Below are 24,010 nucleotides of genomic sequence, written 5' to 3'. Positions count from 1 at the left end.
TAAGTATTTCCCGTATTTCCCGCTCGGCCTGAAGGTGGACTAGACAGTATCTGCGCGGTGAGTGGGGCACTGAGAGCGCGAAGGATGGGCCGGGAGCTCCTTTCAACCAGAGGAACGCGAGTTCACCGAGGGCAAGGAGAGGAAACACGGAAACACGGGGGAAGGGGTTAATCCTGGCCAAGATTTTAAACGAGAGGCTAGATGCCCAATGGGGGTTTCAGAGAAACGAAACTTAATTAAGAGGGCTGGATAGGGCGGGGACCTCAAGGACCTGGGGCCGTCAACACACTGAACCAGAGGAGGTTCAGACCCAGCGGCCCCAGAGGCAAGCCGAGTGGGAGCAGTACCGGCTAAGGGGGAGGAGACACCATTCCCTTCACCTGCCAATCGCCGCCTTCCTGAGCTCCACTTGTGCCCCAGGTAACGCCGCAGACAGAAATGACGTAAATCTAGTTCCGCTTTGTTAGGCAGGGCTTGGCCCCGTTCGTCCCGCCTCTGGGCCCCGCCCCTTGGCTCCGGGCCTTGGTGCGTCCCCGACCTTTGCGAGTCGCGGAGATCAAAAATCCGGGAATGTGAACGTGCTTGGACTTCTTAGAAGCTCTCACAGCGGCTGTCAGTGGCTTTGAAGCAAAGGGTTTGGGACGGGAGAGAAACCGAAGGGACTTTCTGCGAAGCTGGGCTCAATATTTTATAACGCCCGGTTGCTTCAACCAAGGACTTTGAAGATATTGGAGAAGTGTGGTGAAATCCTTTCTACTGAATTAATTTATTCGTTTGTAAATAAAAGAACTGACCCTTCTAGCTTTTTGAGACATCCTGCGTAGGATCAAAAAATAAGTGACACGTGACTGCAGTCCAATGCTACTTCTAAATTTAAGCTATTTAGCTGGTAAAGCCTAAACCAATTTTTAAGTGAAAACAGATGACCTCGTAAATGAATTCCTAGATAACTTTAAATTATACAAATATGCAGGTCTAAAGCAAGTTTGATTTGCTTGAATTCCAGATGTCTCACACTTGGCCCTGTTTTAGTTTGTCACTTATTGCAATGTCAAATAATCTTGCTCAGAAACTGCCCGGTTCTGCTATTTTCCTCCTATGCTCGTGCAAGTAATACAATTAGTTTGTAAGGAAGATTAACGTCTAGGGGAAAAAAAACAGCTGAAGAAAATGTTCCCTACATAATACAGAATTGTACAGAAGAAATTCCCTGTAGGCTAATTCATTGACTCACTGAGTTTCCAGAGTTCTTTAAAATTATTTTCACAAATCAGAATAAGCAGATGTGAGCTTTAGTTCCCTTTCATGTAGTTACTTGATACATTAATACACAGTAGCTATGAATAATAAACTGTAAAAATATAGTCATGGAAACATTATGTATATTTGTACTTTTTGTTTATATGTTACTTTAAAAATAAGCCCTACATATTTTTAATGGAGTGCCAGTCTGAATCACTTAAAAAAAGAAAAAAAGATTATAATGTTTACTATTTGAGCATGTATTAATATTATTTTACCTTTAACCTGATCCAGAACAATTCAGTAATTCCTTAATAATAGGCTCAGACCTTTTTCTATTGCTCTAATACATGTAAAAATATTTCAATTTTTTAAAAGAAAAAGTATGTTTAAAGTAGTCACAAAGGATCATTAAGACTTAAAACCATCAGTTTTTCTATTTATTTATTAATATGCACCTGCTTCAATCTAGGACAATTTACTAGGAAACAGAACTCAGAGGAACTTCTGGGTGGTTTTATAAAAACCTTTCTTTCCTTCCTTCCCTCTGTTCGCCATATCCTTCCTTATTCTCCTCATCTTTTTTTTTTCCTCTCTCCTTTTTCTTATTATTATACAGTATGTACTATTATATTAACGAAATTAATATTCTTGCTTTCCAGTTAGGAGGCAAAGATTTATAAGCGATGTAAAGACAAGAGATAAGGAAAAAAATTGAATTGGTATAAGAGAAGGGGATATATATATTTTTATTAGTCATCCATTTTATGCATATCAGTGTATACATGTCAATCCCAATCTCCCAATTTATCACACCACCACCACCACCCCCCTGCCACTTTCCTCCTTGGTGTCCATACGTTTCTTCCCTACATCTGTGTCTCACTTTCTGCCCTGCAAACTGGTTCATCTGTACCATTTTTCTACGTTCCACATATATGCGTTAGTATACGATATTTGTTTTACTCTTTCTAACTTACTTCACTCTGTATGACAGTCTCTAGATCCATCCACGTCTCTACAGATGACCCAATTTCATTCCTTTTTATGGCTAAGTAATATTCCATTGTATGTATGTACCACATCTTCTTTACCCATTCATCTGTTGATGAGCATTTAGGTTGCTTACATGACCTGGCTATTGTAAATAGTGCTGCAATGAACATTGGGGTGCATGTGTCTTTCTGAATTATGGTTTTCTCTGGGTATATGCCCAGTAGTGGGATTGCTGGGTCATACAGTAATTCTATTTTTAGTTTTTTAAGGACCCTCCATACTGTTCTCCATAGTGGCTGTTTCAATTTACATTCCCACCAACAGTGCAAGAGGGTTCCCATTTCTCCCCACCCTTTCCAGCATTTGTTGTTTGTAGATTTTCTGATGATGCCCATTCTAACTGGTGTGAGGTGATACCTCATTGTAGTTTTGATTTGCATTTCTCTAATAATTAGTGACGTTGAGCAGCTTTTCATATGCTTCTTGGCCATCTGTATGTCTTCTTTGGAGAAATGTCTATTTAGGTCTTCTGCCCATTTTTGGATTGGGTTGGTTTTTTTTTTAATATTGAGCTGCATGAGCTGTTTATATATTTTGGAGATTAATCCTTTGTCTGTTGATTTGTTTTGAAAACCTTTTCTTTTCTTTTCTCCCATTCTTTTCATCTTGTTTATGATTTCCTTTGCTGTGCAAAAGCTTTGAAGTTTCATTAGGTCCCATTTGTTTATTTTTGTTTTTATTTCTATTACTCTAGGAGGTGGATCAAAAAAGATCTTGCTGTGATTTATGTCAAAGAGTGTTCTTCCTATGTTTTCCTCTAAGAGTTTCATAGTGCCCAGTCTTACATTTAGGCCTCTAATCCATTTTGAGTTTATTTTTGTGTATGGTGTTAGGGAGTGTTCTAATTTCATTCTTTTACATGTAGCTGTCCAGTTTTCCCAGTACCACTTATTGAAGAGACTGTCATTTCTCCATTGTATATCCTTGCCTCCTTTGTCATAGATTAGTTGACCATAGGTGCGTGGGTTTATCTCTGGGCTTTCTATGTTGTTCCATTGATCTATATTTCTGTTTTTGTGCCAGTACCATATTGTCTTGATGACTGTAGCTTTGTAGTATAGTCTGAAGTCAGGGAGTCTGATTCCTCCAGCTCTGCTGTTTTCCCTCAAGAGTGCTTTGGCTATTCAGGGTCTTTTGTCTCTCCATACAAATTTTAAGGATTTTTGTTCTAGTTCTGTTAAAAAATGCCATTGATAATTTGATAGGGATTGCATTGAATCTGTAGATTGCATTGGGTAGTATAGTCATTTTCAAAATATTGATTCTTCCAATCCAGGAACATGGTATATATCTCCATCTGTTGGTATCATCTTTAATTTCTTTCATTAGTGTCTTATAGTTTTCTGCATACAGGTCATTTGTCTCCTTAGGTAGGTTTATTCCTAGGTATTTTATTCTTTTTGTTGCAGTGGTAAATGGGAGTGTTTCCTTAATTTCTCTTTCAGATTTTTCATCATTAGTATATAGGAATGCAAGAGATTTCTATGCATTAATTTTGTATCTTGCAACCTTACCAAATTCATTGATTAGCTCTAGTAGTGTTTTGGTACCATCTTTAGGATTCTCTATATATAGTATCATGTCATCTGCAAACAGTGACGCTTTTACTTCTTCTTTTCCAATTTGTATTCCTTTTATTCCTTTTTCTTCTCTGATTGCCATGACTAGGACTTCCAAAACTATGTTAAATAATAGTGGTGAGAGTTGACATCCTTGTCTTGTTCCTGATCTTAGAGGAAATGCTTTCAGTTTTTCACCATTGAGAATGATGTTTGCTGTGGGTTTGTCATATATGGCCTTTATTATATTGAGGTAGGTTCCCTCTATGCCCACTTTCTGGAGAGTTTTTTAATCATAAATTGGGTGTTGAATTTTGTAAAAAGATTTTTCTGCATCTATTGAGATGATCATATGGTTTTCCTTCTTCAGTTTGTTAATATGGTGTATCACATTGATTGATTTGCGTATATTGAAGAATCCTTGAATCCTTGGGATAAATCCCACTTGATAATGGTGTATGATCCTTTTAATGTGTTGTTGGATTCTGTTTGCTAGTATTTTGTTCAGAATTTTTGCATCTATATTCATCAGTGATATTGGTCTGTAATATTCTTTTTTTTGTAGTATCTTTGTCTGGTTTTGGTGTCAGGGCGATGGTGGCCTCGTAGAATGAGTTTGGGAGTGTTCCTTTCTCTGCAGTTTTTTAGAAGAGTTTGAGAAGGATGGGTGTTAGCTCTTCTTTAAATGTTTGATAGAATTCACCTGTGAAGCCACCTGATCCTGGACTTTTGTTTGTTGGAAGATTTTTAATCACAGTTTCAATTTCATTACTTGTGATTGGTCTGTTCATATTTTCTATTTCTTCCTGGTTCAGTCTTGGAAGGTTATACCTTTCTAAGAATTTGTCCATTTCTTCCAGGTTGTCCATTTTATTGGCAAAGAGTTACTTGTAGTGGCCTCTTAGGATGCTTGGTATTTCTGCGGTGTCTGTTGTAACTTCTCCTCTTTCGTTTCTACTTTTATTGATTTGAGTCCTCTCCGTTTCTTGATGAGTCTGGCTAATGGTTTCTCAATTTTGTTTATCTTCTGAAATAACCAGCTTTTAGTTTTATTGATCTTTGCTATTCTTTTCTTTGTTTCTATTTTTTTTATTTCTGCTCTGATCTTTATGATTTCTTTCCTTCTGTTAACTTTGGGTTTTGTTTGTTCTTCTTTCTCTAGTTCCTTTAGGTGTAATGTTAGATTGTTTATTTGAGATATTTCTTGTTACTTGAGGTAGGCTTGTATAGTTATAAACTTCCCTCTTAGAACTACTTTTGCTGCATCCCATAGGTTTTGGATCATCGTGTTTTCATTGTCATTTGTCTCTAGGTATTTTTTGATTTCCTCTTTGATTTCTTCAGTGATCTCTTGGTTATTTAGTAATGTATTGTTTAGCCTCCATGTGTTTGTGTTTTTTATGTTTTTTTCCCTGTAATTTATTTCTAATCTCATAGCGTTGTGGTCAGAAAAGATGCTTGATATGATTTCTTCAGTGATCTCTTGGTTATTTAGTAATGTATTGTTTAGCCTCCATGTGTTTGTGTTTTTTATGTTTTTTTCCCTGTAATTTATTTCTAATCTCATAGCGTTGTGGTCAGAAAAGATGCTTGATATGATTTCAATTTTCTTAAATTTACTGAGGCTTGATTTGTGACCCACGATGTGGTCTATCCTGGAGAATGTTCTGTGTGCACTTGAGAGGAAAGTGTAATCTGCTGTTTTTGGATGGAATGTCCTATAAATATCTATTAAATCTATGTGGTCTATTGTGTCATTTAAAGCTAGTGTTTCCTTACTAATTTTCTGTTTGGATGATCTGTCCATTGGCGTAAGTGAGGTGTTAAAGTCCCCCACTATTATTGTGTTACTGTCGATTTCCTCTTTTATAGCTGTTAGCAGTTGCCTTATGTATTGAGGTGCTCCTATGTTGGGTGCATATATATTTATAACTGTTATATCTTCCTCTTGGATTGATCCCTTGATCATTATGTAGTGTCCATCCTTGTCTCTTGTAACATTCTTTATTTTAAAGTCTATTTTATCTGATATGAGTATTGCTACTCCAGCTTTCTTTTGATTTCATTTGCATGGAATATCTTTTTCCATCCCCTCACTTTCAGTCTGTATGTGTCCCTAGTTCTGAAGTGGGTCTCTTGTAGACAGCATATATGTAGGTCTTGTTTTTGTATGCATTCAGCAAGCCTGTTTCTGTTGGTTGGAGCATTTAATCCATTCACATTTAAGGTAATTATCGATATGTATGTTCCTGTTACCATTTGCTTAATTGTTTTGGGTTTGGTTTTGTAGGTCCTTTTCTTCTTTTGTGTTTCCCACTTAGAGAAGTTCCTGTAGCATTTGTTGTAGAGTTGGTTTGGTGGTGCTGAATTCTCTTAGCTTTTGCTTGTCTGTAAAGCTTTTGATTTCCCATCGAATCTGAATGAGATCCTTGTCGGGTAGAGTAATCTTGGTTTTAGGTTTTTCCCTTTCATCACTTTAAGTATATCCTGCCACTTCCTTCTGGCTTGTAGAGTTTCTGCTGAGAAATCAGCTGTTCACCTTATGGGAGTTCCCTTGTATGTTATTTGTCTATTTTCCCTTGCTGCTTTCAATAATTTTTCTTTGTCTTTAATTTTTGCCAATTTGGTTACTATGTGTCTCCGTGTGTTTCTCCTTGGGTTTATCCTGTATGGGACTCTGTGCACTTCCTGCACTTGCGTGGCTATTTCCTTTCCTATGTTAGGGAAATTTTCGACTATAATATCTTCAAATATTTTCTCGAGTCCTTTCTCTCTCTCTTCTTCTGGGACCCCTATAATGCGAATGTTGTTGCCTTTTAATGTTGTCCCAGAGGTCTCTTAGGCTGTCTTCATATCTTTTCATTCTTTTTTCTTTTTTCTGTTCTACAGCAGTGAATTCCACCATTCTGTCGTCCAGGTTACTTATCCATTCTTCTGCCTCAGTTATTCTGCTATTGATTCCTTCTAGTGTTTTTTTCATTTCAGTTATTGTATTGTTTATCTCTGTTTGTTTGTTCTTTAATTCTTCTAGGTCTTTGTTAAATATTTCTTGCATCTTCTCAATCTTTGCCTCCATTCTTTTTCCAAGGTCCTGGATCATCTTCACTGTCATTATTCTGAATTCTTTTTCTGGAAGGTTGCCTGTCTCTACTGCATTTAGTTGTTTTTCTGGGGTTTTATCTTGTTCTTTCATCTGGTACATAGCTCTCTGCCTTTTCATCTTGTCTATCCTTCTGTGAATGTGGTATTTGTTCCACAGGCTGCAGGATTATAGTTCTTCTTGCTTCTGCTGTCTGCTCTCTGGTGGATGAGGCTATCTAAAAGGCTTGTGCAAGTGTCCTGATGGGAGGGATTGGTGGTGGGTAGAGGTGGGTGTTGCTCTGGTGGGCAGAGCTCAGTAAAACTTTAATATGCTTGTCTGCTGACGGGTGGGGCTGGGTTCCCTCCCTGTTGGTTGTTTGGCCTGAATCAACCCAACACTGGAGCCTACCTGGGCTCTTTGGTGGGGCTAATGGCAGACTCTGGGAGGGCTCATGCCAAGGAGTACTTCCTAGAACTTCCACTGCCAGTGTTCCTGTCCTCACGGTGAGACAGAGCCACACGCCGCCTCTGCAGGAGACCCTCCAACACCAGCAGGTAGGTCTGGTTCAGTCACATATGGGGTCACTGCTCCTCCTGGGTCCCGATGCACACACTACTTTGTGTGTGCCCTCCAAGAGTGGAGTCTCTGTTTTCTCCCAGTTCTGTCGAAGTCCTGCAATCAAATCCTGCTAGCCTTCAAAGTCTGATTCTTTAGGAATTCCTCCATGGGCAGAAGACAAGTCATTTTTCTTGGAGGACTTATTCAGCCCATGTAGGTGACAAGTGCTTGTTCCATAGCTGCAGTGCTAGTGGTACCAGTGACATAGGTGGTGGCAGAAGGTTCTTGTTACTCTTTGGTAAGGAGAAAGAATGGGGGTGGGGTGGGGTATGAAGGGGAAACAGCTCTTATATTCCTTTAGCTGGTTCACTGTCATCTGAAGCATGTTACTTCTTGCTGTCCACTAGCTCACATTAAAGATATGGATAAAAACCCTTAGAAATCAGAGAGAGACTACACTGTGCCTGTTTAAAATATCCCCTTATCATATACTATGAACTAAAGTATATGGGATTTGGTTAACACATACTGTAATACTCAGTTATTTGTCCCAAACCTTCTGGAGTGAGGTTGATCTTGCTACTTCATTCCCTCGATTCAAGTCTGGTGACTTAGGTAGTCCTCAGTTCCAAGGCTCTCAGAGGTGTTGTGATATTATTAAAAATATACCTGATCTTTGTCTCTGGTTCCTGGTAGAGAGTTTCGAAAACCTTAGAATTTCCTGAGTGATAGAAAGAAGTCTCTAATGAGGTATTAATGGTGGGACTCTTAGGTAGCTTCAGAATGGGACTGGTCACCAAAAAGACCAAGCACATGATTAGAGGATTGGGACTTTAGCTGTCCAAACTCCTGGGAGGGGAAGGAGGCTGGATATTGAGTTCAATCACATGGTCAGTGGTTTAGTCCACTGACCATGCCTACATAATGAGACTCCCCCCCAAACTCTGGACACCAAAGCTCAGTGTAGCTTCCTGATTAGTAGCACAATGATGAGGGTGACATGCCCTGGCCTCCCAGAGAGAGGGCATGAAAGCTTTGTGCTCCTTTCTAGACCATGCCCTATGGGTATCCTTTAAAATGAAACTGTAGTAGTTAAGTATAGCATTTTCCTGGGTTCTCTGAGTTGTTTTAGAGAATTATTGAACCTGAGAGGGGTCATGGGAACCCCTGAATTTGCAGCCAGTTGGTCAGAAGTGTGGGTAGCCTGGGGACCTCACTTTTGCCTGATGTCTGTAAAGGCAGTCTTGTGGAACAGTGAGCCCTACACCTGTGGGATCTGATGCTGAATCTGGGTGGTTAGCATCAAATTGTATTGAAGTACACCTAGTTTGGGGTGAAACAAAACAGGTAGCTCATGAAAATATTTCTTCTTTTCTAACTTTCTTTCCTCACTTCTGGCTGCATATAACTCCCTCTACATAAGCCACCCCCTACCCTCCCCGTGCACACTTCCAGGATTTGCTATTTCTTCCCATAGAATAAACAAACTCCAGTCTTCTTCTTTTCTTGTGTCTAAGAAATGTTAAGGTGTTGGTTATCACAGTAAAGTTTAGTGTGACTTCTTCCACACAGCTCTACAGAGAGAACTTGGCTTAAAAGAGACAACTTTGATCTCAGCAAGTGGAATGGCTCCACAAGAGGCTGGTGTGGGGTAGGCACAGCAGTGGTTGGGATAGGGTAAACTGTGGTTCTATGGATAAAAGAGGGATTTTTACAGTCTGGTTAATTTTGTCCTCAACTATTTGAATTCAAACATGCCTTACCACCACAAGGATGATTTCTTATCCCTCCAAATAAGAAATTTATATTTCTTCTAACTTTGGCCTTATTATGTCGGGGAGAATTTTTCCTCTCCCTGCCTGCTATGGACTGAAAGTTTGTCCCCACCCCACCCCCCCCAAATTAATATGTTGAAACCCTCATCCCTAATGTGATGGTATTTGGAGACGGAGCCTTTGAGAGCTAATTAGATCATAAGGGTGGAGTCCTCATGATGGGATTAGTGTGCTTATAAGAAGAGAGAGGGGATAGCTTGCTTCCTCTCTCTTTGCTTTCTGCCATGTGAGGATACAATGAGAATGCATCAGTCCACAAACCAGAAAGTGGGCTCTCATCAGACATCAGATCTGCTGGCACTTTGATCTTGGACTTCCAGCCTCCAGAACTGTGAGAAATAAATATTTGTTGTCAAAGCCACCCAGTCTATGGTATATTTGTTATAATGGTAGCGTGAACTGACAAAGACACTGCACTTAACAGTATTTGCACCTGAAATAACAGAAAATAATGGTGTCAAGCCCAAATATCTTTTCCTTTAATATCAATTTCTACTCACTAGGGATTTAGTGTTTGTGGTAGAAGTTTTGATCCATTTATTCATGAAGACATAATAGAATTAAAATTAGGCCAACCCAGTTACAGAAATACCAAAGCTATAGGTGATTCAATCCTCTTTCTTAAAAAACAAGTTTATCTGTTTCAAAATTTTATTTAGAAAATTTACTTTATTTAAAATGTGTAAATAATATGTCACATGATATAAAATTCTAGACATAGTAGATTTAAAAATAGCATAATGGAAAATATAAATATCCATTTTATTTTCCTATGTATATCTTTTGTGGATTTATTTTCTTTTCCTAGGTTTGTATTTTTCTTTATTTTCCAATCTGATCCATACTTACAGTAAAAACATTTTAAATATCATAGACAGGTATAAGACAAAAAGTAAAAATTCCCTTCTCTCCATTTTCCTCAGATATTGGTGAATATCCTTCTAAACTTTCAATCACATGGATATATTTTTTTACATAAATGTTTTCACATTATATGTGTTGTTCTGTAACTTGCTTTTTACACTGAACACTGTCATGGAAATCTTTCATGATTGATAGTGCATTTAGAGCTAGTTCATTACTTTTAATGGTTGTACTGTATTCCTTGATGTATAGCTATATATTTAGCTAGCTCCCTCATGATGGCTACTTAAGGTGTTTCCAACATTTTATTAATAAAAACAAAATATTGATAGCTTATTTTGACAAATGTAGTTATTATATTAACTTACATATCGTCACACCCCTCTTCTCCTTAGGATCTGGTCACTGTACAGCTTGCCCTTTATTTTATACTTGTGCACTTGTGCTTTTGAACAACTGGTGGGTATTAGTGTTTTCCATGGATACTTGGCTTTGATTACACTGTTACTAAATGTGCTTTTGCTTTTGTCTAGTTAAAAAAATTCTGTGTCCCTAGTAATGTTCAGTAAAGAATAGATATGACTATTTTAAAGTGGTTACATTGTCTTCCAGGTTAAGTAAATATTTCAATTAGGAGAGTAAATATTTTTAAATTGGAGTGTGGATATTTCTTGCTTTGGGAGTGTGTTCTTAATGAATTGAATCTCATATTGGTGGTATTACAAGGAACGTGTAATGAATTTCTGGGTCTTAAGACTTCACCCTGTCCTAAAAGGCAAAGGAAATTTCCGAAGTTTTTATCTTAGCAATACAGCACAGTGAAATAGAGGAGGGGTGCAGTAAAGAATGGATGCTTGCTTTTGTCATTAGTTTATTAGTGAATCCCAAGATACCAGGCTTCCTGCAGCTTGTTTCAGAGGTTTTTCAAGTATCCCTTTTAAAGATTAAAAAGAATTAAAGATCCCTATCTGACTACAGTTATCATTTATCTATTCAATATATAGATAATGAAGATACCGATAGGATGCTGTCATCTACTTTAATAACTGTGTTGTCCTTGATGGGTGTCCAACTCAGATAGACTGGGAATTAACTAGCTTAAGGCACTACCTCTCCTTAATTTTGTCTCAGCCCTTGGTAAAACTTAGTTAAAAAGATATGAATGAGCTTTAAAATAACTTCCCTTCATAGTCTCCAAGCTACCTTTAATAACAGAGTCATTCTCATCTTCCTTCATTATTCATATCAGACCTTCCAAGAGGAAACCTGCTATTACTGAATGCCAAAAGCAGCTTGTAGGAGGAGAAGTTATGCAGTGAGGGGGTAAAAAAAGCCCTGCAAAAATATTTTTTCTTCATCATTGGAAAGGGAAGAGGGAAAGTGAACAAGGGATAGAAACAAACCAATAAATACAATGTAAACAGTTTCATACAGAGTTATTTATATTTTGGCAATCCTCTCTATCTACTATGATCCCCAAGTTTTCTTTTCAGAGAAACTATGATGCTGATAATAGCAGTGTTTACTCAAAAGATATTAATATCCTAAGATATTTGGTAATACTTGCTCTAATATTGCTCTATCCATCCACATTATATGAAGCCACCAAGAGAAGCAGTCCCCTGCATACAGCCTTCCAGGCTGTCTTCACAGTCTTCACAGCTTAGATTCCATCTGAATGCTGCCATGAAAGATGTTGCCGGCATATACAGGAGTGTGAATATGGGCTGACTTAAAGCTCTTCTCTTAAAGGCCTTTTCCTGTGGCACTGGCAGATAGATGCACTGTCATCCGGCTGAGGAACAAGTTCCATTCCATCACGTATTTCGGGTTTGCTGGTCTGGCGCTCAGCGTATTTCTGGAATGTGTTTGAAGGCAATGGAAAGATTAGTCCAAACTTCATTCCACTGAATCCTCCCCGTTCCCCTCATGCTATTGTTTCTAGTGGCTATGTATCTTCAGACTAAAACCAAAGGTCTGGTTTATCTCAGTCCTAAAGTTACCTTTTAACTTTAGTTATTACAGGCACTAGTGCCTGTAAGGAGCCCCATCCACTATTTTAGCAAGGAGCCCCATCCACTATTTTATGTATAGGAAAGAAGCCTCTTGTAACGGGATGTCCCTACTTGAAATACAGCACCTCTCGAATTCATCCTCCATGTGTTAATGAATAATTAACTTTGCTGAATATTCAAATCAGTGAACAAAGATGATAAGCATCTCACAATAAAGTTGGTGGTTTCACACATCCTTCCCTTTAGGCCTGTAGTCACACACACTTTGTAAATGGCGACAGGCCTGTGAAATGTCTCTCCTTTTTGGCCACTGACTGAAATATTCCTATACATTGGATTTTTCAGTTCAGTGGTTCCATGTACATTTAGCTGTACATTCCTGGTCCTGGGTCAAATCCAACAAAATACTGACATGTGTACATGAACCTAATTAATATTTCAGAGGGAGAAACTCCTATCATTAAAGTTACAGCCAGACTAGCAGAGGGAAAAGAACTCATTTAAGGAAAAGGCTGCTTCTAATAAATGGAGTAATTAATCATTTTAATTTTTCTGTGAGAGGGTAGTAGCCTCAGGCATCTGAGGAAATTTATTTTTTTTCTGCCTCACAGAAAAATAAGTTTAGGTTAACAACAAAAACATAATTTCTTATTTTTCTCTTCTGGCTAAATTTTACTGAGTAAAACACAAGTTAATTATACAAAGAACCAATCCTTGAATTGTTGGAAGTACAGTAAATATCTGTACTTCAGAATTCAGCCCTAAGGTTTTAGATTATAAATAAAGCTGACCCTTAAACAATGTCGGGGTTAGGAGTACTGACCCTTGGCACAGCTGAAAATCTGTGTATAACTTATAGCTGGCCCTCCATATATGTGATTCCTCAGTATGCGTGGTTCCATATCCGTGGGTTCAACCAACCTTGGATTGTGTAGTACTGTAGTATTTACTACTAAAAAAAAATCCACATGTAAGTGGACCTGCACAGTTCAAAACCATGTTGTTCAAGGGTCAACTGTATTTTTCATTTGTTTGTTTTATACAACAAATTAAATATTTGTTTTCCATCCTGTACTGATAGCAAAAGCGTGGCTCTTAAGCAGTAAGGAGAACAAAGAGGTAGATATTTTGAGCAGAAAGAGATGTTAATGATCTCTAGTCCAACCCTCCTATTTTCCATATGAGGAAAGATTTTCTCTGAGGTTCAGAGATTTTAATCTATATTTGTAATGGCGCTAAGCATTGTTTTTCATAATACTGAATGGAGATAAAAATATGGAGGCCACAAAGGGACTTAGCACTATCTTTCTATAGGCTGGCGCCTCAGCATAGCCAGAGTTCCACAGGCTGACTGACTCTTGAACACCTCCAGGAAGCAAGCATTCAGGCCATGCATTTGGTCTGAGGACACTCAACCAAGCAGATGGATCCTCTGAACTGACCTGTAGTACTCTGTAATAGTAGCAGTAAAGCCTGTGGGGCTGTAGCAGATCTCTAGCAGTCAACTGCCCTTCTTTTGCAATCTTCTTGGCTTCTTCATCATTTTCCTGAAAAGTTTAAAAAGAAACAATGAATGAAGATTACTCCTGTGACTCACAAAGAAAGCTAATTGTGAATATGAGGTAGGAAGATGTAGGGTTGAATGTGAACAGCATGGGAGAGATGAAACATAAAAATATAACTTAAGGGTTTCCCTGGTGGCGCCATGGTTGAGAGTCCGCCTGCCGATGCAGGGGACACGGGTTCGTGCCCCGGTCCGGGAAGATCCCACATGCCGCGGAGCGGCTGGGCCCGTGAGCCATGGCCGCTGAGCCTGCGCGTTTGGAGCCTGTGCTACGCAACGGGAGAGGCCACAACAATGAGAGGCCCGCGTACGGCAAAAAAAAAAAAAAAAAAAAAAGTTTATATATATATATATATATAAAACTTAAGAATTAGGTTATGGAAATTGACAAAGTACTTTCCTAGAAATCTCTGCTATATAGAAATAATCATACCTGTTTGGATCCCCCCTCACCCAGTGCAACAACCCACATACAGCCCCTATCGTGACTATCTTGGTACTTTCCTAGCTACCCAGGAAGTCTAGGGCTCATCATCTGTTCCCCTAATCTAACCCTCTCTGCCTGATATTAAAATACAACTAAAATAGAATGAATTAGTTTTTATAACATCTCTTAAAAGCTCCATTTAAATATGTAGTCTGAGCCAAAAAGTTGTTGTAAAATGGTACCTATGAAAGACTGTATTATTGTTGTAATAAAAAATTCAGTTATTAGTACCCATAGGTTGTTCCTTCAGTACCAGGAATAGTCAGCATTCCTAATTATACTTTTAGAAAATAGCTAATATTCTATCATGGTGCCCACAGGAAAAGCCATTTGCAAGCAATTCTGACTCTTTATAAAGGGTCACAAAAATATTCTGCCTCAGGGGCACCCAGTTATTTCCATAGCCACATTGCTTCTCAGAAACAAAATAAAGTCTTACCGTGGAAGGGTAAATTTTATAATTTCACAATAAAACACAAGAACTTTTAAAATACTTTTCCTTTTTTAAAAAAAGAGTTCTTATTTTATGGGAAACTTGTGATTCATTAAGAACTTGTTATCCAGAGAAAACCATAATTCGAAAAGATACATTCACCACAATGTTCATTGCAGCACTATTTACAATAGCCAGGACATGGAAGCAACCTAAATGTCCATTGAGAGAGGAATGGATAAAGAAGATGTGGTACATATATGCAATGGAATATCACTCAGCCATAAAAAAGAACAAAATAATGCCATTAGCAGTGACATGGATGGACCTAGAGATTGTCATACTGAGTGAAGTAAGTCAGAGAAAGACAAATATATGATATCACTTACATGTGGAATCTAAAAAAAATGGTACAAATGAACCTATTTACCAAAGAGAAATAGAGTCACAGATATAGAAAACAAACTTATAGTTACCAAGGGGGAAAGAGTCAGGGGAGGGATAAATTGGGAGATTGGGATTGACATAAAATAGATAACTAATAAGAACATACTGTATAGCATAGGGAACTCTACTCAATACTCTGTAATGACATATATGGGAATAGAATCTAAAAAAAGAGTGTATATATGTATATATGTAACTGGTTTACTTTGCTGTACAGCAGAAACTAACATAACATTGTAAATCAACTATACTCCAATAAAAATTAATTAAAAAAAGAACTTGTGCCTTTTTTTCTAACTGGGGAAAACAAAAGTGTACCATAATTGCTTTAAATGTTTTCTTGTGCATAAAGCACTTTAACCCTGGTCTTTTTAATCTTTAATTTGCATTTGGTGTGTGTAATTTGCATTTGGTATGTGTGCATGAATAAGGATAGTTTAGAAAAATCTATATTGTATATAACACTGGACTTCAAGTCTTCTAAAAATCCTCAAACATACTGATAGAGGGTATTCAAAATTGTCCTGATGTTGATTCTTCAGATATTTCAAGGGAACAAAAATTTCACAAAATAACATTTCTTTTGACTAAATTATGTCAAATTAAATTGTGTTATGATGGAACTCATGTAACTAATACTGGTGAATTTGTGATTGCCTAAAGAAACTAAAATGGCAGAAAGCATACCTTGGCCCATTCAACTTTCTCTAGTAGATCACTAAGATTTCTTTTAATTGGAACATAATGTTTCCAAGGCTTTAGTGCCATATAAAAATGTTCATAATATGGTGAGTCCTGCTTCAGAACCAAACTGTCACCAAGCATGAGGTATGGATATCTATAAGCAGCCACAGTCCCGTCCACATTCACTTGATACTTGTACTAAAAGATTAAAACAAACATAAACAAAAATTTTAACAGTCATTTGTTTCACTTCTGCTTCTTGTCAACACTGTAACATTAAATATAAAGAAGTTATTTCCCAACTTTAGTATTTACAAGTTTTATATTTTATTTTGTAACACACATCTTCTCTTTGTATTAAAATCATAAGTATCATTTAACAGGTCAATTTTAAGAAATACAACACATTTAAAGATAATAAATAATTTTAGGAAATAGGAATACCTATTTCAACTATGTCTATGTAATGGGAAATTCAGATTTCTGTAACCAGGTAAGAAAACTATTTCCAAAGCTCTATATTTAGCAAAGCTTAATATTGGTAACAATTTACACTTTCATTTATTTCATTTGTTCCTTATACCCATGTTAGTATAAAAAAGGAAGGCATTATTGTCTCAAAGTTCGGTTTTAGAGTTCAGGAGACAGAAGTCTGGAGAAGACTAAGGACTAGTGTGATGCTGGTGACACAGTACGGACATATTTGTTGGATTAATAAACTTTGATTTACATTTAAAGTCACTTTTCATTCAATTATAATAATGTGAAGCAGATGTTATCATCTCCCTCTCTTTTTTTTTATTAATGATAAAATTTGTTTCAGAGATATTTATAAACCTCTATTCTATGAGCCCAAATCCCATGCTCTCTTCATTATATCACACAGAGGAACAGGATATACTAACAGATTCGGTAATTACTTTTTTCTTAAATAATTGGTACCAAGGACTTTACCAGCCAGTCAGATTTTGTCACATTGTCACACCTCTACCTCCTTTGAGCCTTATACAGTGCTCTGAAGGAGCTAGGCAGGCTCACACATGTTAGAGGCGAGAAGTGCTAAGAGATGAAAGCCCCACAGTTCGTGGCAGAGGCAGGACCGGAGGCAGGACTTGAACCCTATTTTACTAGCATAGAATTCATACTCTTTTTATTTACAAGATCATTTTATGTAAAAGACATTTATATTCCCAGTTTATTAAAGAAGACAAAAACAGGGAAATATACCAAAACTCTAGGTTAATCCTTGTACTGTATTTTGAGTATTAAATACAGTTCTGAGCTATTTGTTAGACAAAGTTAACAACTACAACAAACAAAAAAGAAACTGCATGAGTTTCATAATTCCCTATGCCTGATAAGAAAGTGTGTGTTGGGTCACAAGATGGGAGAAATCTGCCCAACCCCAGCTATTTGGTTGACTTTTAATACAAGTTTATCACTTCATATGTATCCAGGAAGACTTAATTGCATACCTTAAAGAAGTCAAAGAAACCTATCAATTTAGCTTTTCCAAGCTCCTTTTCTTTTTCTTGGAAGAAGAAATATCCTGTAATTCCTGCATCTAGTAGCTGTGGATTATCTTTGGACAGCTGCACCAACTGGAGCCTCTCCTCTCGGCTATCTCTACCTCTAAAGAAAGCTTTCTCTGTTTTATTGATCCAGGAAGGTCCTAGAGGTTTGAGACCATAAAAAAATACAATTATGAATTTGACATTTTTATATTATGGTAAGTATAATCATCTTTAATCTACCTTTGTCATTTAAGATGCTAAAGCTCTTTTATCATCAACACATCTAAAGTAAATGTTACTTTCGAAAAATATGCTCTAATTTTATCCTTTAGTGTACTAGTGAGAGGTCACTCAAAAAGTGGAGTTTCTATTGCATGACATTAGGAATTATCCAAAATAATGCTGGATCAAGTTCAAAGCAAAAAGAGATTCCGTGACTTGGCTCACTCATCAAGGCATTAGTTTCTTCCAACTTTTGTGCTTCACAAAAAAAAAAAAAAAAAAAAAAAAAGCGCTAGGCTTTTATTCTTAGAGTGACTAGAACAAAGTAGAGAATTAAGTAACATCCACACATCTTTAATTCTTAGGTTGCTCAGAATTTTGAGCATATCACTTTTGAATACAGTGCAGAATTTTTCTAATATGTTGTTAAATGCAAATAAGTTTTGCATAACTTAACTATGTATATATATTTATATCCTCTCTTTCCTGGGAGGGAAATAATCTGGAAGACTTAATTTAGCTCTCTTTCTATTATTCTAAAAAGAAGTCATTAGTTAACACCTGTCAGTGTTCTAAGGGATAAATCATAAAACATAGAAACTGTAGGGGGTCAACCTCTTTACTATTTTAGCATACTTTTCAGGAATTTACTGTTATCAAATAAAAAGTAGGTCAGTTTTCATTTCCCATTACCTTTAGAGAGTTTACAAGGAGTCTCTAGACTTGTCTACTAAATAAGTCCACTAAACTGCTCTAAACAGAAATAGAGACTTATTAAGACAAGGCAGGGATTTTTTCTACTCAGGGAGTTCGGTTTAATAAAAAGGTGTGTAGTACCATAAACCTAAGGTCATCAAATAGGAGGAAAGGAATTCAGATTGTAAAGGATCAAGAGAGGCAGAAAGAGGGAAGAGGAGAATTTCTTATGGTGCTGGAGGTTGTAATATCCAAATTATACTGTTATCACAATTCTCTTACATATGAATATAATTTTATATTTTTCAGAATTCTCTCTCATTTCATCCAGCAATATAAAGGCACTGGAGTCAGAATTAAGTTAAGTGATAGTTTTACCAAATATGTATTTTCAAATGGTATTTACAAGTGACCAACTCAAAGGAGACTCAGTTACACTAGGTTCTGGACATTACTAGCCTAATCCACATATCTTTAATTTCTGGATTAGAAGAATCCTAAACAAAAACCACTTTAGAGTTTAGAGTGCTGTTTTTCTTTTTTCCTGGCTAGAAAATAAGAACAATGGTTATTTAAATATATTCACATACTCTCTCTGATTGAACATTCCTTTCACCTTTCTTACTTCTAAGCTTTTTCTTAGAGAATGACTTTTACCTGTATTTCCTTGAATAGAGAGAAGATCATTTGTAACACCCCTCATAGCTTCAAGTGTAGAGTGGGTGATGTCATATGTTGGAAGGATAACATCTCGTGAATCCAGAGAGCCACACCATGAAATGATAGGTAAAGGGCCAGGGGTTTCATTGACTTTTCGATGCTCCAAAGGCCAATCTCCAAGATTAACATAAAATTCTAAATCTGGGAGAAGGACCTAAATAAACAAAAGAATGCTTATCAGTGCTGGGAAGACCTCAGTCTTTGGTACTAAATGCTTCAGTTCTTTGGCTTTTAAAATATTTCTGATAAAACTGAAATTTGAAAATAGTAGAAGAGAGAAGGATGCCTCTCAGTCATCAGTAGTATCAGAAAATCAAGGGTGAGGATTGTACATGACAATTCACTTGAGCAGGAGTTAGCTACCTCTGTTCAGAGGTGACATTTAAAACTGTTGTGTATTATAGATATGGAAACTGTGTAGAAAGGTGTGAATGAGTGGCTTCAAGCACCTTTTCTGCCAGCTGCTTAAGTGAGAATCTACAAAGTTAGACCCAAGCCCTTGTTTTCCTTCACTATCAAGCCTTTTTATAACATCTATGTTTGTTTCTGGAATCTGCTATCCATTTCTATCTCCATGGTCAATGCCTTAGTTTAGGCCTTTATCATCTCTTACCTAGATTGTTGCAATAGTTGTCCCTTACTAGATGTTCTGATTCTAGCCTCTCCCCACTCTAATCTGCTCTCCACATTACTGTCCAAATTTCTAAAACACAAATTAATGTTACTATCAAGCTTAACAGAAATTTAAGCCTATAGGACAAGGTCTAAACTCTCTGGCTGGAATTCAGGCCCCACTCTCTTACTCCAGCTTAGCTCTGAATCCATCTTCCATCTGCCCGTATACCAGAAAACTTTAGTTACTCTCTGAAAATGCCACCCACTTTAATACGTAATTCTCTTCACCTAGAATGCCCTTCTCCTACTTATCCACTTGGCAGTCTCCTGTCTCATCCTTCACACTCAGAGCTAATGTTACCTCTTCTATGACTCGCCTTCCTCAGACATTTTAACCCTGGATACCTACTTTTCTTATGGGCCTATCGTGTTGTGGTACAATTATTTGTTTGTATTTATATCCCATCCTCACTTCTGAATAACAAAAACAAGTTCCACTAGAGTGAGCTGTTCAAAGACCAGAGGTGAGTCTCACTTATCGTAAGTCTCCTTTCAGTCACTGGGCAAAGAACCTGGAACAAAAGGGAAGGGCAAAGGGATATGACTATTCACCTTAGTGCTTCCCTGTTATCATTTAGTAGCTCATTAGTAAGCTCCACATCAGAAGTTCTCACTGTAGAGCAGGATTTCTCAATCTTGGCACTACTGATATTTTGGTGTGGATAATTCTTTCCTGTGGGGGCTGTCCTGTGCATTGTAGAATGATTAGCAGAATCCCTGGCCTCTACCCACCAGATGCTAGTAGCAACTCCCCAGTTGCGATAACCAAAAATGTCCCTAGGCATTGCCAAATTCCTCTAAGGGGCAAAATCATTCCTAGTTAAAAACCACATGAGTACAAGATACAGAAATACAGGGCAGAGTGGATTGATGGTAGCCCAGGAAGAAAGAACCGCCTTTAGGATCAGATGCCCATAATATGCTCATACGGTGGGCTGATGGGGAGATAGGAGGCAACTGCTATTTAAAATAAGAATTGATTGCAGCCCTACATTCCATGTGCTTGGGAAATTGTATAACTCACATCAGGAAAGCTGGCTTTTGATTTAGAAAACTACCTTGATGGTCTTTCTGGGTGAAAAAGGTAAAAAATGCCCATCCTCATCTTTTACTCTGCATAATCAGGAACAAGAAAGAACAAAAGGCGGTTTGAATTGCTCTGCTTAAGAGGAATTTATAGGAATTTGGCAAATGTGGAAAGAGGGGCTGAATAGAGGGATTGGGGGAGGAGTTGCTGGGGATGTGGAGAAGTCTTTTGAAAGACAGAAGCCCCAGTCATATTTAGTAAGAAGCCAAGACTTGAAAATCAAGGACAGCCAGTGAGAAATTCCCAGAGGCAAGGATGACTGAGAGTCTGATTAACACAGGGATGTCTATTTTTAAATGTTAGGATTTTTGTTTTGTTTTGTTTACTCTGCATTGGCACAAAATAACCTCTCTCAGTTACCCCAACATTCAATGAAGTGTGCAATGCACTTAGGATAAAACAAGGAAAATGTATGCACTTAGGATAAAACAAGGAAAATGTGTCCTCAGTTCAACTTATTCTGAGGTGACAAGAAGAAAGTGAAATCTGAATGGAAGGAGTATTCAGCAGGATTGGGGAACTTGAAGAAGTCACCTTGCAGCTGTAAATGTCTGGGAGTTCACAGAAACCTTGGGAGAGCACTATATGGCCTACTTACCTGGGATGGGGGCTCAAGCCATTTAACTTAAATATTAAAGGAAAGAGATATCCATAAAGGTGAAGAACTTATGAGTACTCAGGTGGCAGACAGATGCACATTTTCAAGCCTGGAATCCATTTCCATTCTTTACCATTATTATTCTAAGAATTAAAGGTTACAAATAAATAATTAAACTATTTTTAGAATCAATGAATTCATTCTCATACCTTTCTTGCCAGTGACAGCAAAATCTCATCTGAGAACATTTTGAAGTCTGTGTATTTCCCTAAAGATCTCCGGTAGATTAGGTTACTGAGAATCGTGTAATGAACAATAGCACCCCTCTCATCCCCAAACCTTTTTGGAACTTCGTTTAGCATCTGCTGGAGATTGATGCTGGGAAAAGAAGAAAAATCTTTTGCAATCTGTGGCTCCTTGGCTGGACAAGACAGAGTTTTCTGCCAGGCCTGAGGATCCTCTTCTGGACACTCACAGTACTCATGGTACACTGGTCCTAAGGAAAGCAAAACACATACAATGCCAAGTTTCATTAACATGCACTGCAACACAGGAAGTTGTTTCTGCCCCTGCTGTGAGCATGGGATGACTTCTTGGTAAATTCTAAGATTATCCAGACAGGGATAATCTGCCCTAAACAAATCAGTGGTAAAAGTAGTAATGTCAGAGTCTTGTGCTCTCACCTTCTATCCCCCTTTCATCCCACCCTAGATAAACTAGTATAGCATATGCTCTCTCCCAATATAACCTACTCTCAGTCAATTTATTGAAAAATTTATTTCTAATGAGTTATAAATGGCTGATGAGCATAAAACAACTTACCTTTTAACAAGGAAAAAGAGAATGTATTACTTTTCAGGCATGATAATGTAGTAGGGGTGGTGATTTTTTAAGACAAGATGAGGTCTCTTCCTCTGAGTCCCTAAAACTACCTCCATCAGCACATCTCAAAGAGGAAATATGAAACCTAAGGGCATCTTGCAGTGTAATTTTAAAGTGGCCAGACATAAGTATAAAACTATTCTGAAGACTCATTTAAAAAAGAATTTATATATTATTTCAAAACATATCCATATTTATTTTAATATAAAAATAATTTTTTAAAGTTATTCAATTTTCATGAGAATTTCTACTTCAGACAAGTAATAGGGACCAATTTACCCTCCTACCTGAAACTACCAAAAAACAGATAAAATATATGAAATAACTTTTTTTTTAAGACATTGGACATCAGGCAATGGACAATGAGTTTGAGAGATGAGAAACAAATGAGGTAAACCCTACAGTTCCTAAAGCTTACTGCCTAAGGGAGTTTCTAGGTTGTGGAACATGGAGGAGGAATCCAGGTAGACCCCAGCAGTCTCACTGAGCTGAGGAGACAAGAGCTGAAAGTCCAGTGAGATCAAGGCAGCTAAAAGTTGTAGGACATACTCACTGCACAGAGAGGACTCCAGAGATCTGTACAGGTTCTCTTCAAATATTTAAGGCATACTGACCAATATATATGTTTGAGGAAACTATCCAAGGCAGAGAAAGGACCATCCATAAGGATTAGAGGCAACAATACCCATTGTTCATACAGGGCTGGGAATAGTGCCTATTCATACAAGCCAGACGGGAAAGCATTCTAATTCACAGAGGTTGGATAGAGTATGCAGAGATGTATTGCCTGAGTAGTAAGGAATAATTAGCCCTAGACTAAACATGGCTCTAGGCATGCCTAATAAATTGTAAAAGAAAATTTGAAGCATCAAACTAATTCCAAATAACTTAACTGCATCCTAGAGAAAAGCTCAAGAAGATGAGAAAGCATCAAGCAATGAAGAATACACTGGATGGAATTAATGACAAATTGGGCGTTATAGAAGAAAAGATTAGTGAACTTAAAGATATAGCAATAGAAACTATACAAAACGAAATGGAGAAAAAACATATTTTTAAATGAAAAGAGCATAATTGAATCATCGGATAATTTCAAGTTTAATGTATGGGTAATTAGAATTCTTGGAGGGGAGCTGGGGTAGAACAGAAAAAATATTTGAAGAAATAATGGCCAAATTTTTTCTGGATTTAATGAAAGCTATAAACCCAAAGATCCACAAACCCTAAGCACAAGAAACATGAAGAAACCTACACCAAAGCACATAATAATCAAATTGCTCAAAAAAAACTGATAAAGAGAAAACCTTTAGCAGAGGATCAAAGATATAGATGATGGAAGATTTATCATGGGAAATAATGCAATTGAGAAGACAGTGGAACAGTATATTTCAAGTACTAAAAGAAAAAAAAAACTGTCAACCTATAATTTTTGAAAGACATCTGTCTTTCAAAAATAAAGGCAAAATAAAGACTTTTTCAGATATCCAAAAGCTAGAAGAACTAATCATCAGCGTTCTCACATTAAAAGAAAAGCTAATGGGAATCCTTCAGGTAGAAGGCAAATGGTACTAGATGAAAATATGTATGTATGCAAAAGAATGAAGAGTACTAAAAATGGTAACTACCCCGGTAAACACACAAGATTTTTTTGCTTGTCATTTAAATTGCTTTAAATTACTTAGTTTTTCTCTCCCTTAAAATATCTAGTTAAATTGAGCTCCAGAAGATACATATATAATGTTTACCCTGTTGCACATACTTTAAGGTCATCATAACGCATTCTGAAAGCC

At 37.3% G+C, this 24,010-nt stretch overlaps 2 protein-coding genes across 9 annotated transcripts in view; both read right to left on the bottom strand.

Moving 5' to 3' along the window:
• C8H11orf65 (chromosome 8 C11orf65 homolog) overlaps positions 1 to 435 on the bottom strand; it is a 123,561-nt gene extending 123,126 nt beyond the window's left edge. The window contains 1 exon segment of the mRNA XM_019941950.3: positions 381 to 435. The gene's annotated coding sequence lies outside the window, so the exon portion shown is untranslated.
• Positions 436 to 11,054: 10,619 nt separating this feature from the next.
• POGLUT3 (protein O-glucosyltransferase 3) overlaps positions 11,055 to 24,010 on the bottom strand; it is a 105,530-nt gene continuing 92,574 nt past the window's right edge. For all 8 annotated transcript variants that reach the window (XM_073808245.1, XM_073808248.1, XM_019941948.3 and 5 more), the window contains 6 exons: positions 21,548 to 21,834; positions 18,916 to 19,132; positions 17,302 to 17,498; positions 15,830 to 16,024; positions 13,654 to 13,758; positions 11,055 to 12,054 (listed from right to left, as the gene is read on the bottom strand). In XM_073808245.1, coding sequence (XP_073664346.1) covers positions 11,929 to 12,054; positions 13,654 to 13,758; positions 15,830 to 16,024; positions 17,302 to 17,498; positions 18,916 to 19,132; positions 21,548 to 21,834 — 1,127 coding nt within the window. In that variant the 3' untranslated portion in view covers positions 11,055 to 11,928. The remainder of the gene's footprint in view (positions 12,055 to 13,653; positions 13,759 to 15,829; positions 16,025 to 17,301; positions 17,499 to 18,915; positions 19,133 to 21,547; positions 21,835 to 24,010) is intronic.

Source organism: Tursiops truncatus, chromosome 8 (assembly GCF_011762595.2).
Source record: "Tursiops truncatus isolate mTurTru1 chromosome 8, mTurTru1.mat.Y, whole genome shotgun sequence".
Classification (NCBI taxonomy): Eukaryota; Metazoa; Chordata; class Mammalia; order Artiodactyla; family Delphinidae; genus Tursiops; species Tursiops truncatus.
Note: the sequence above shows the minus strand (reverse complement) of the source record. Positions and strands in the feature narration are given on the sequence as shown.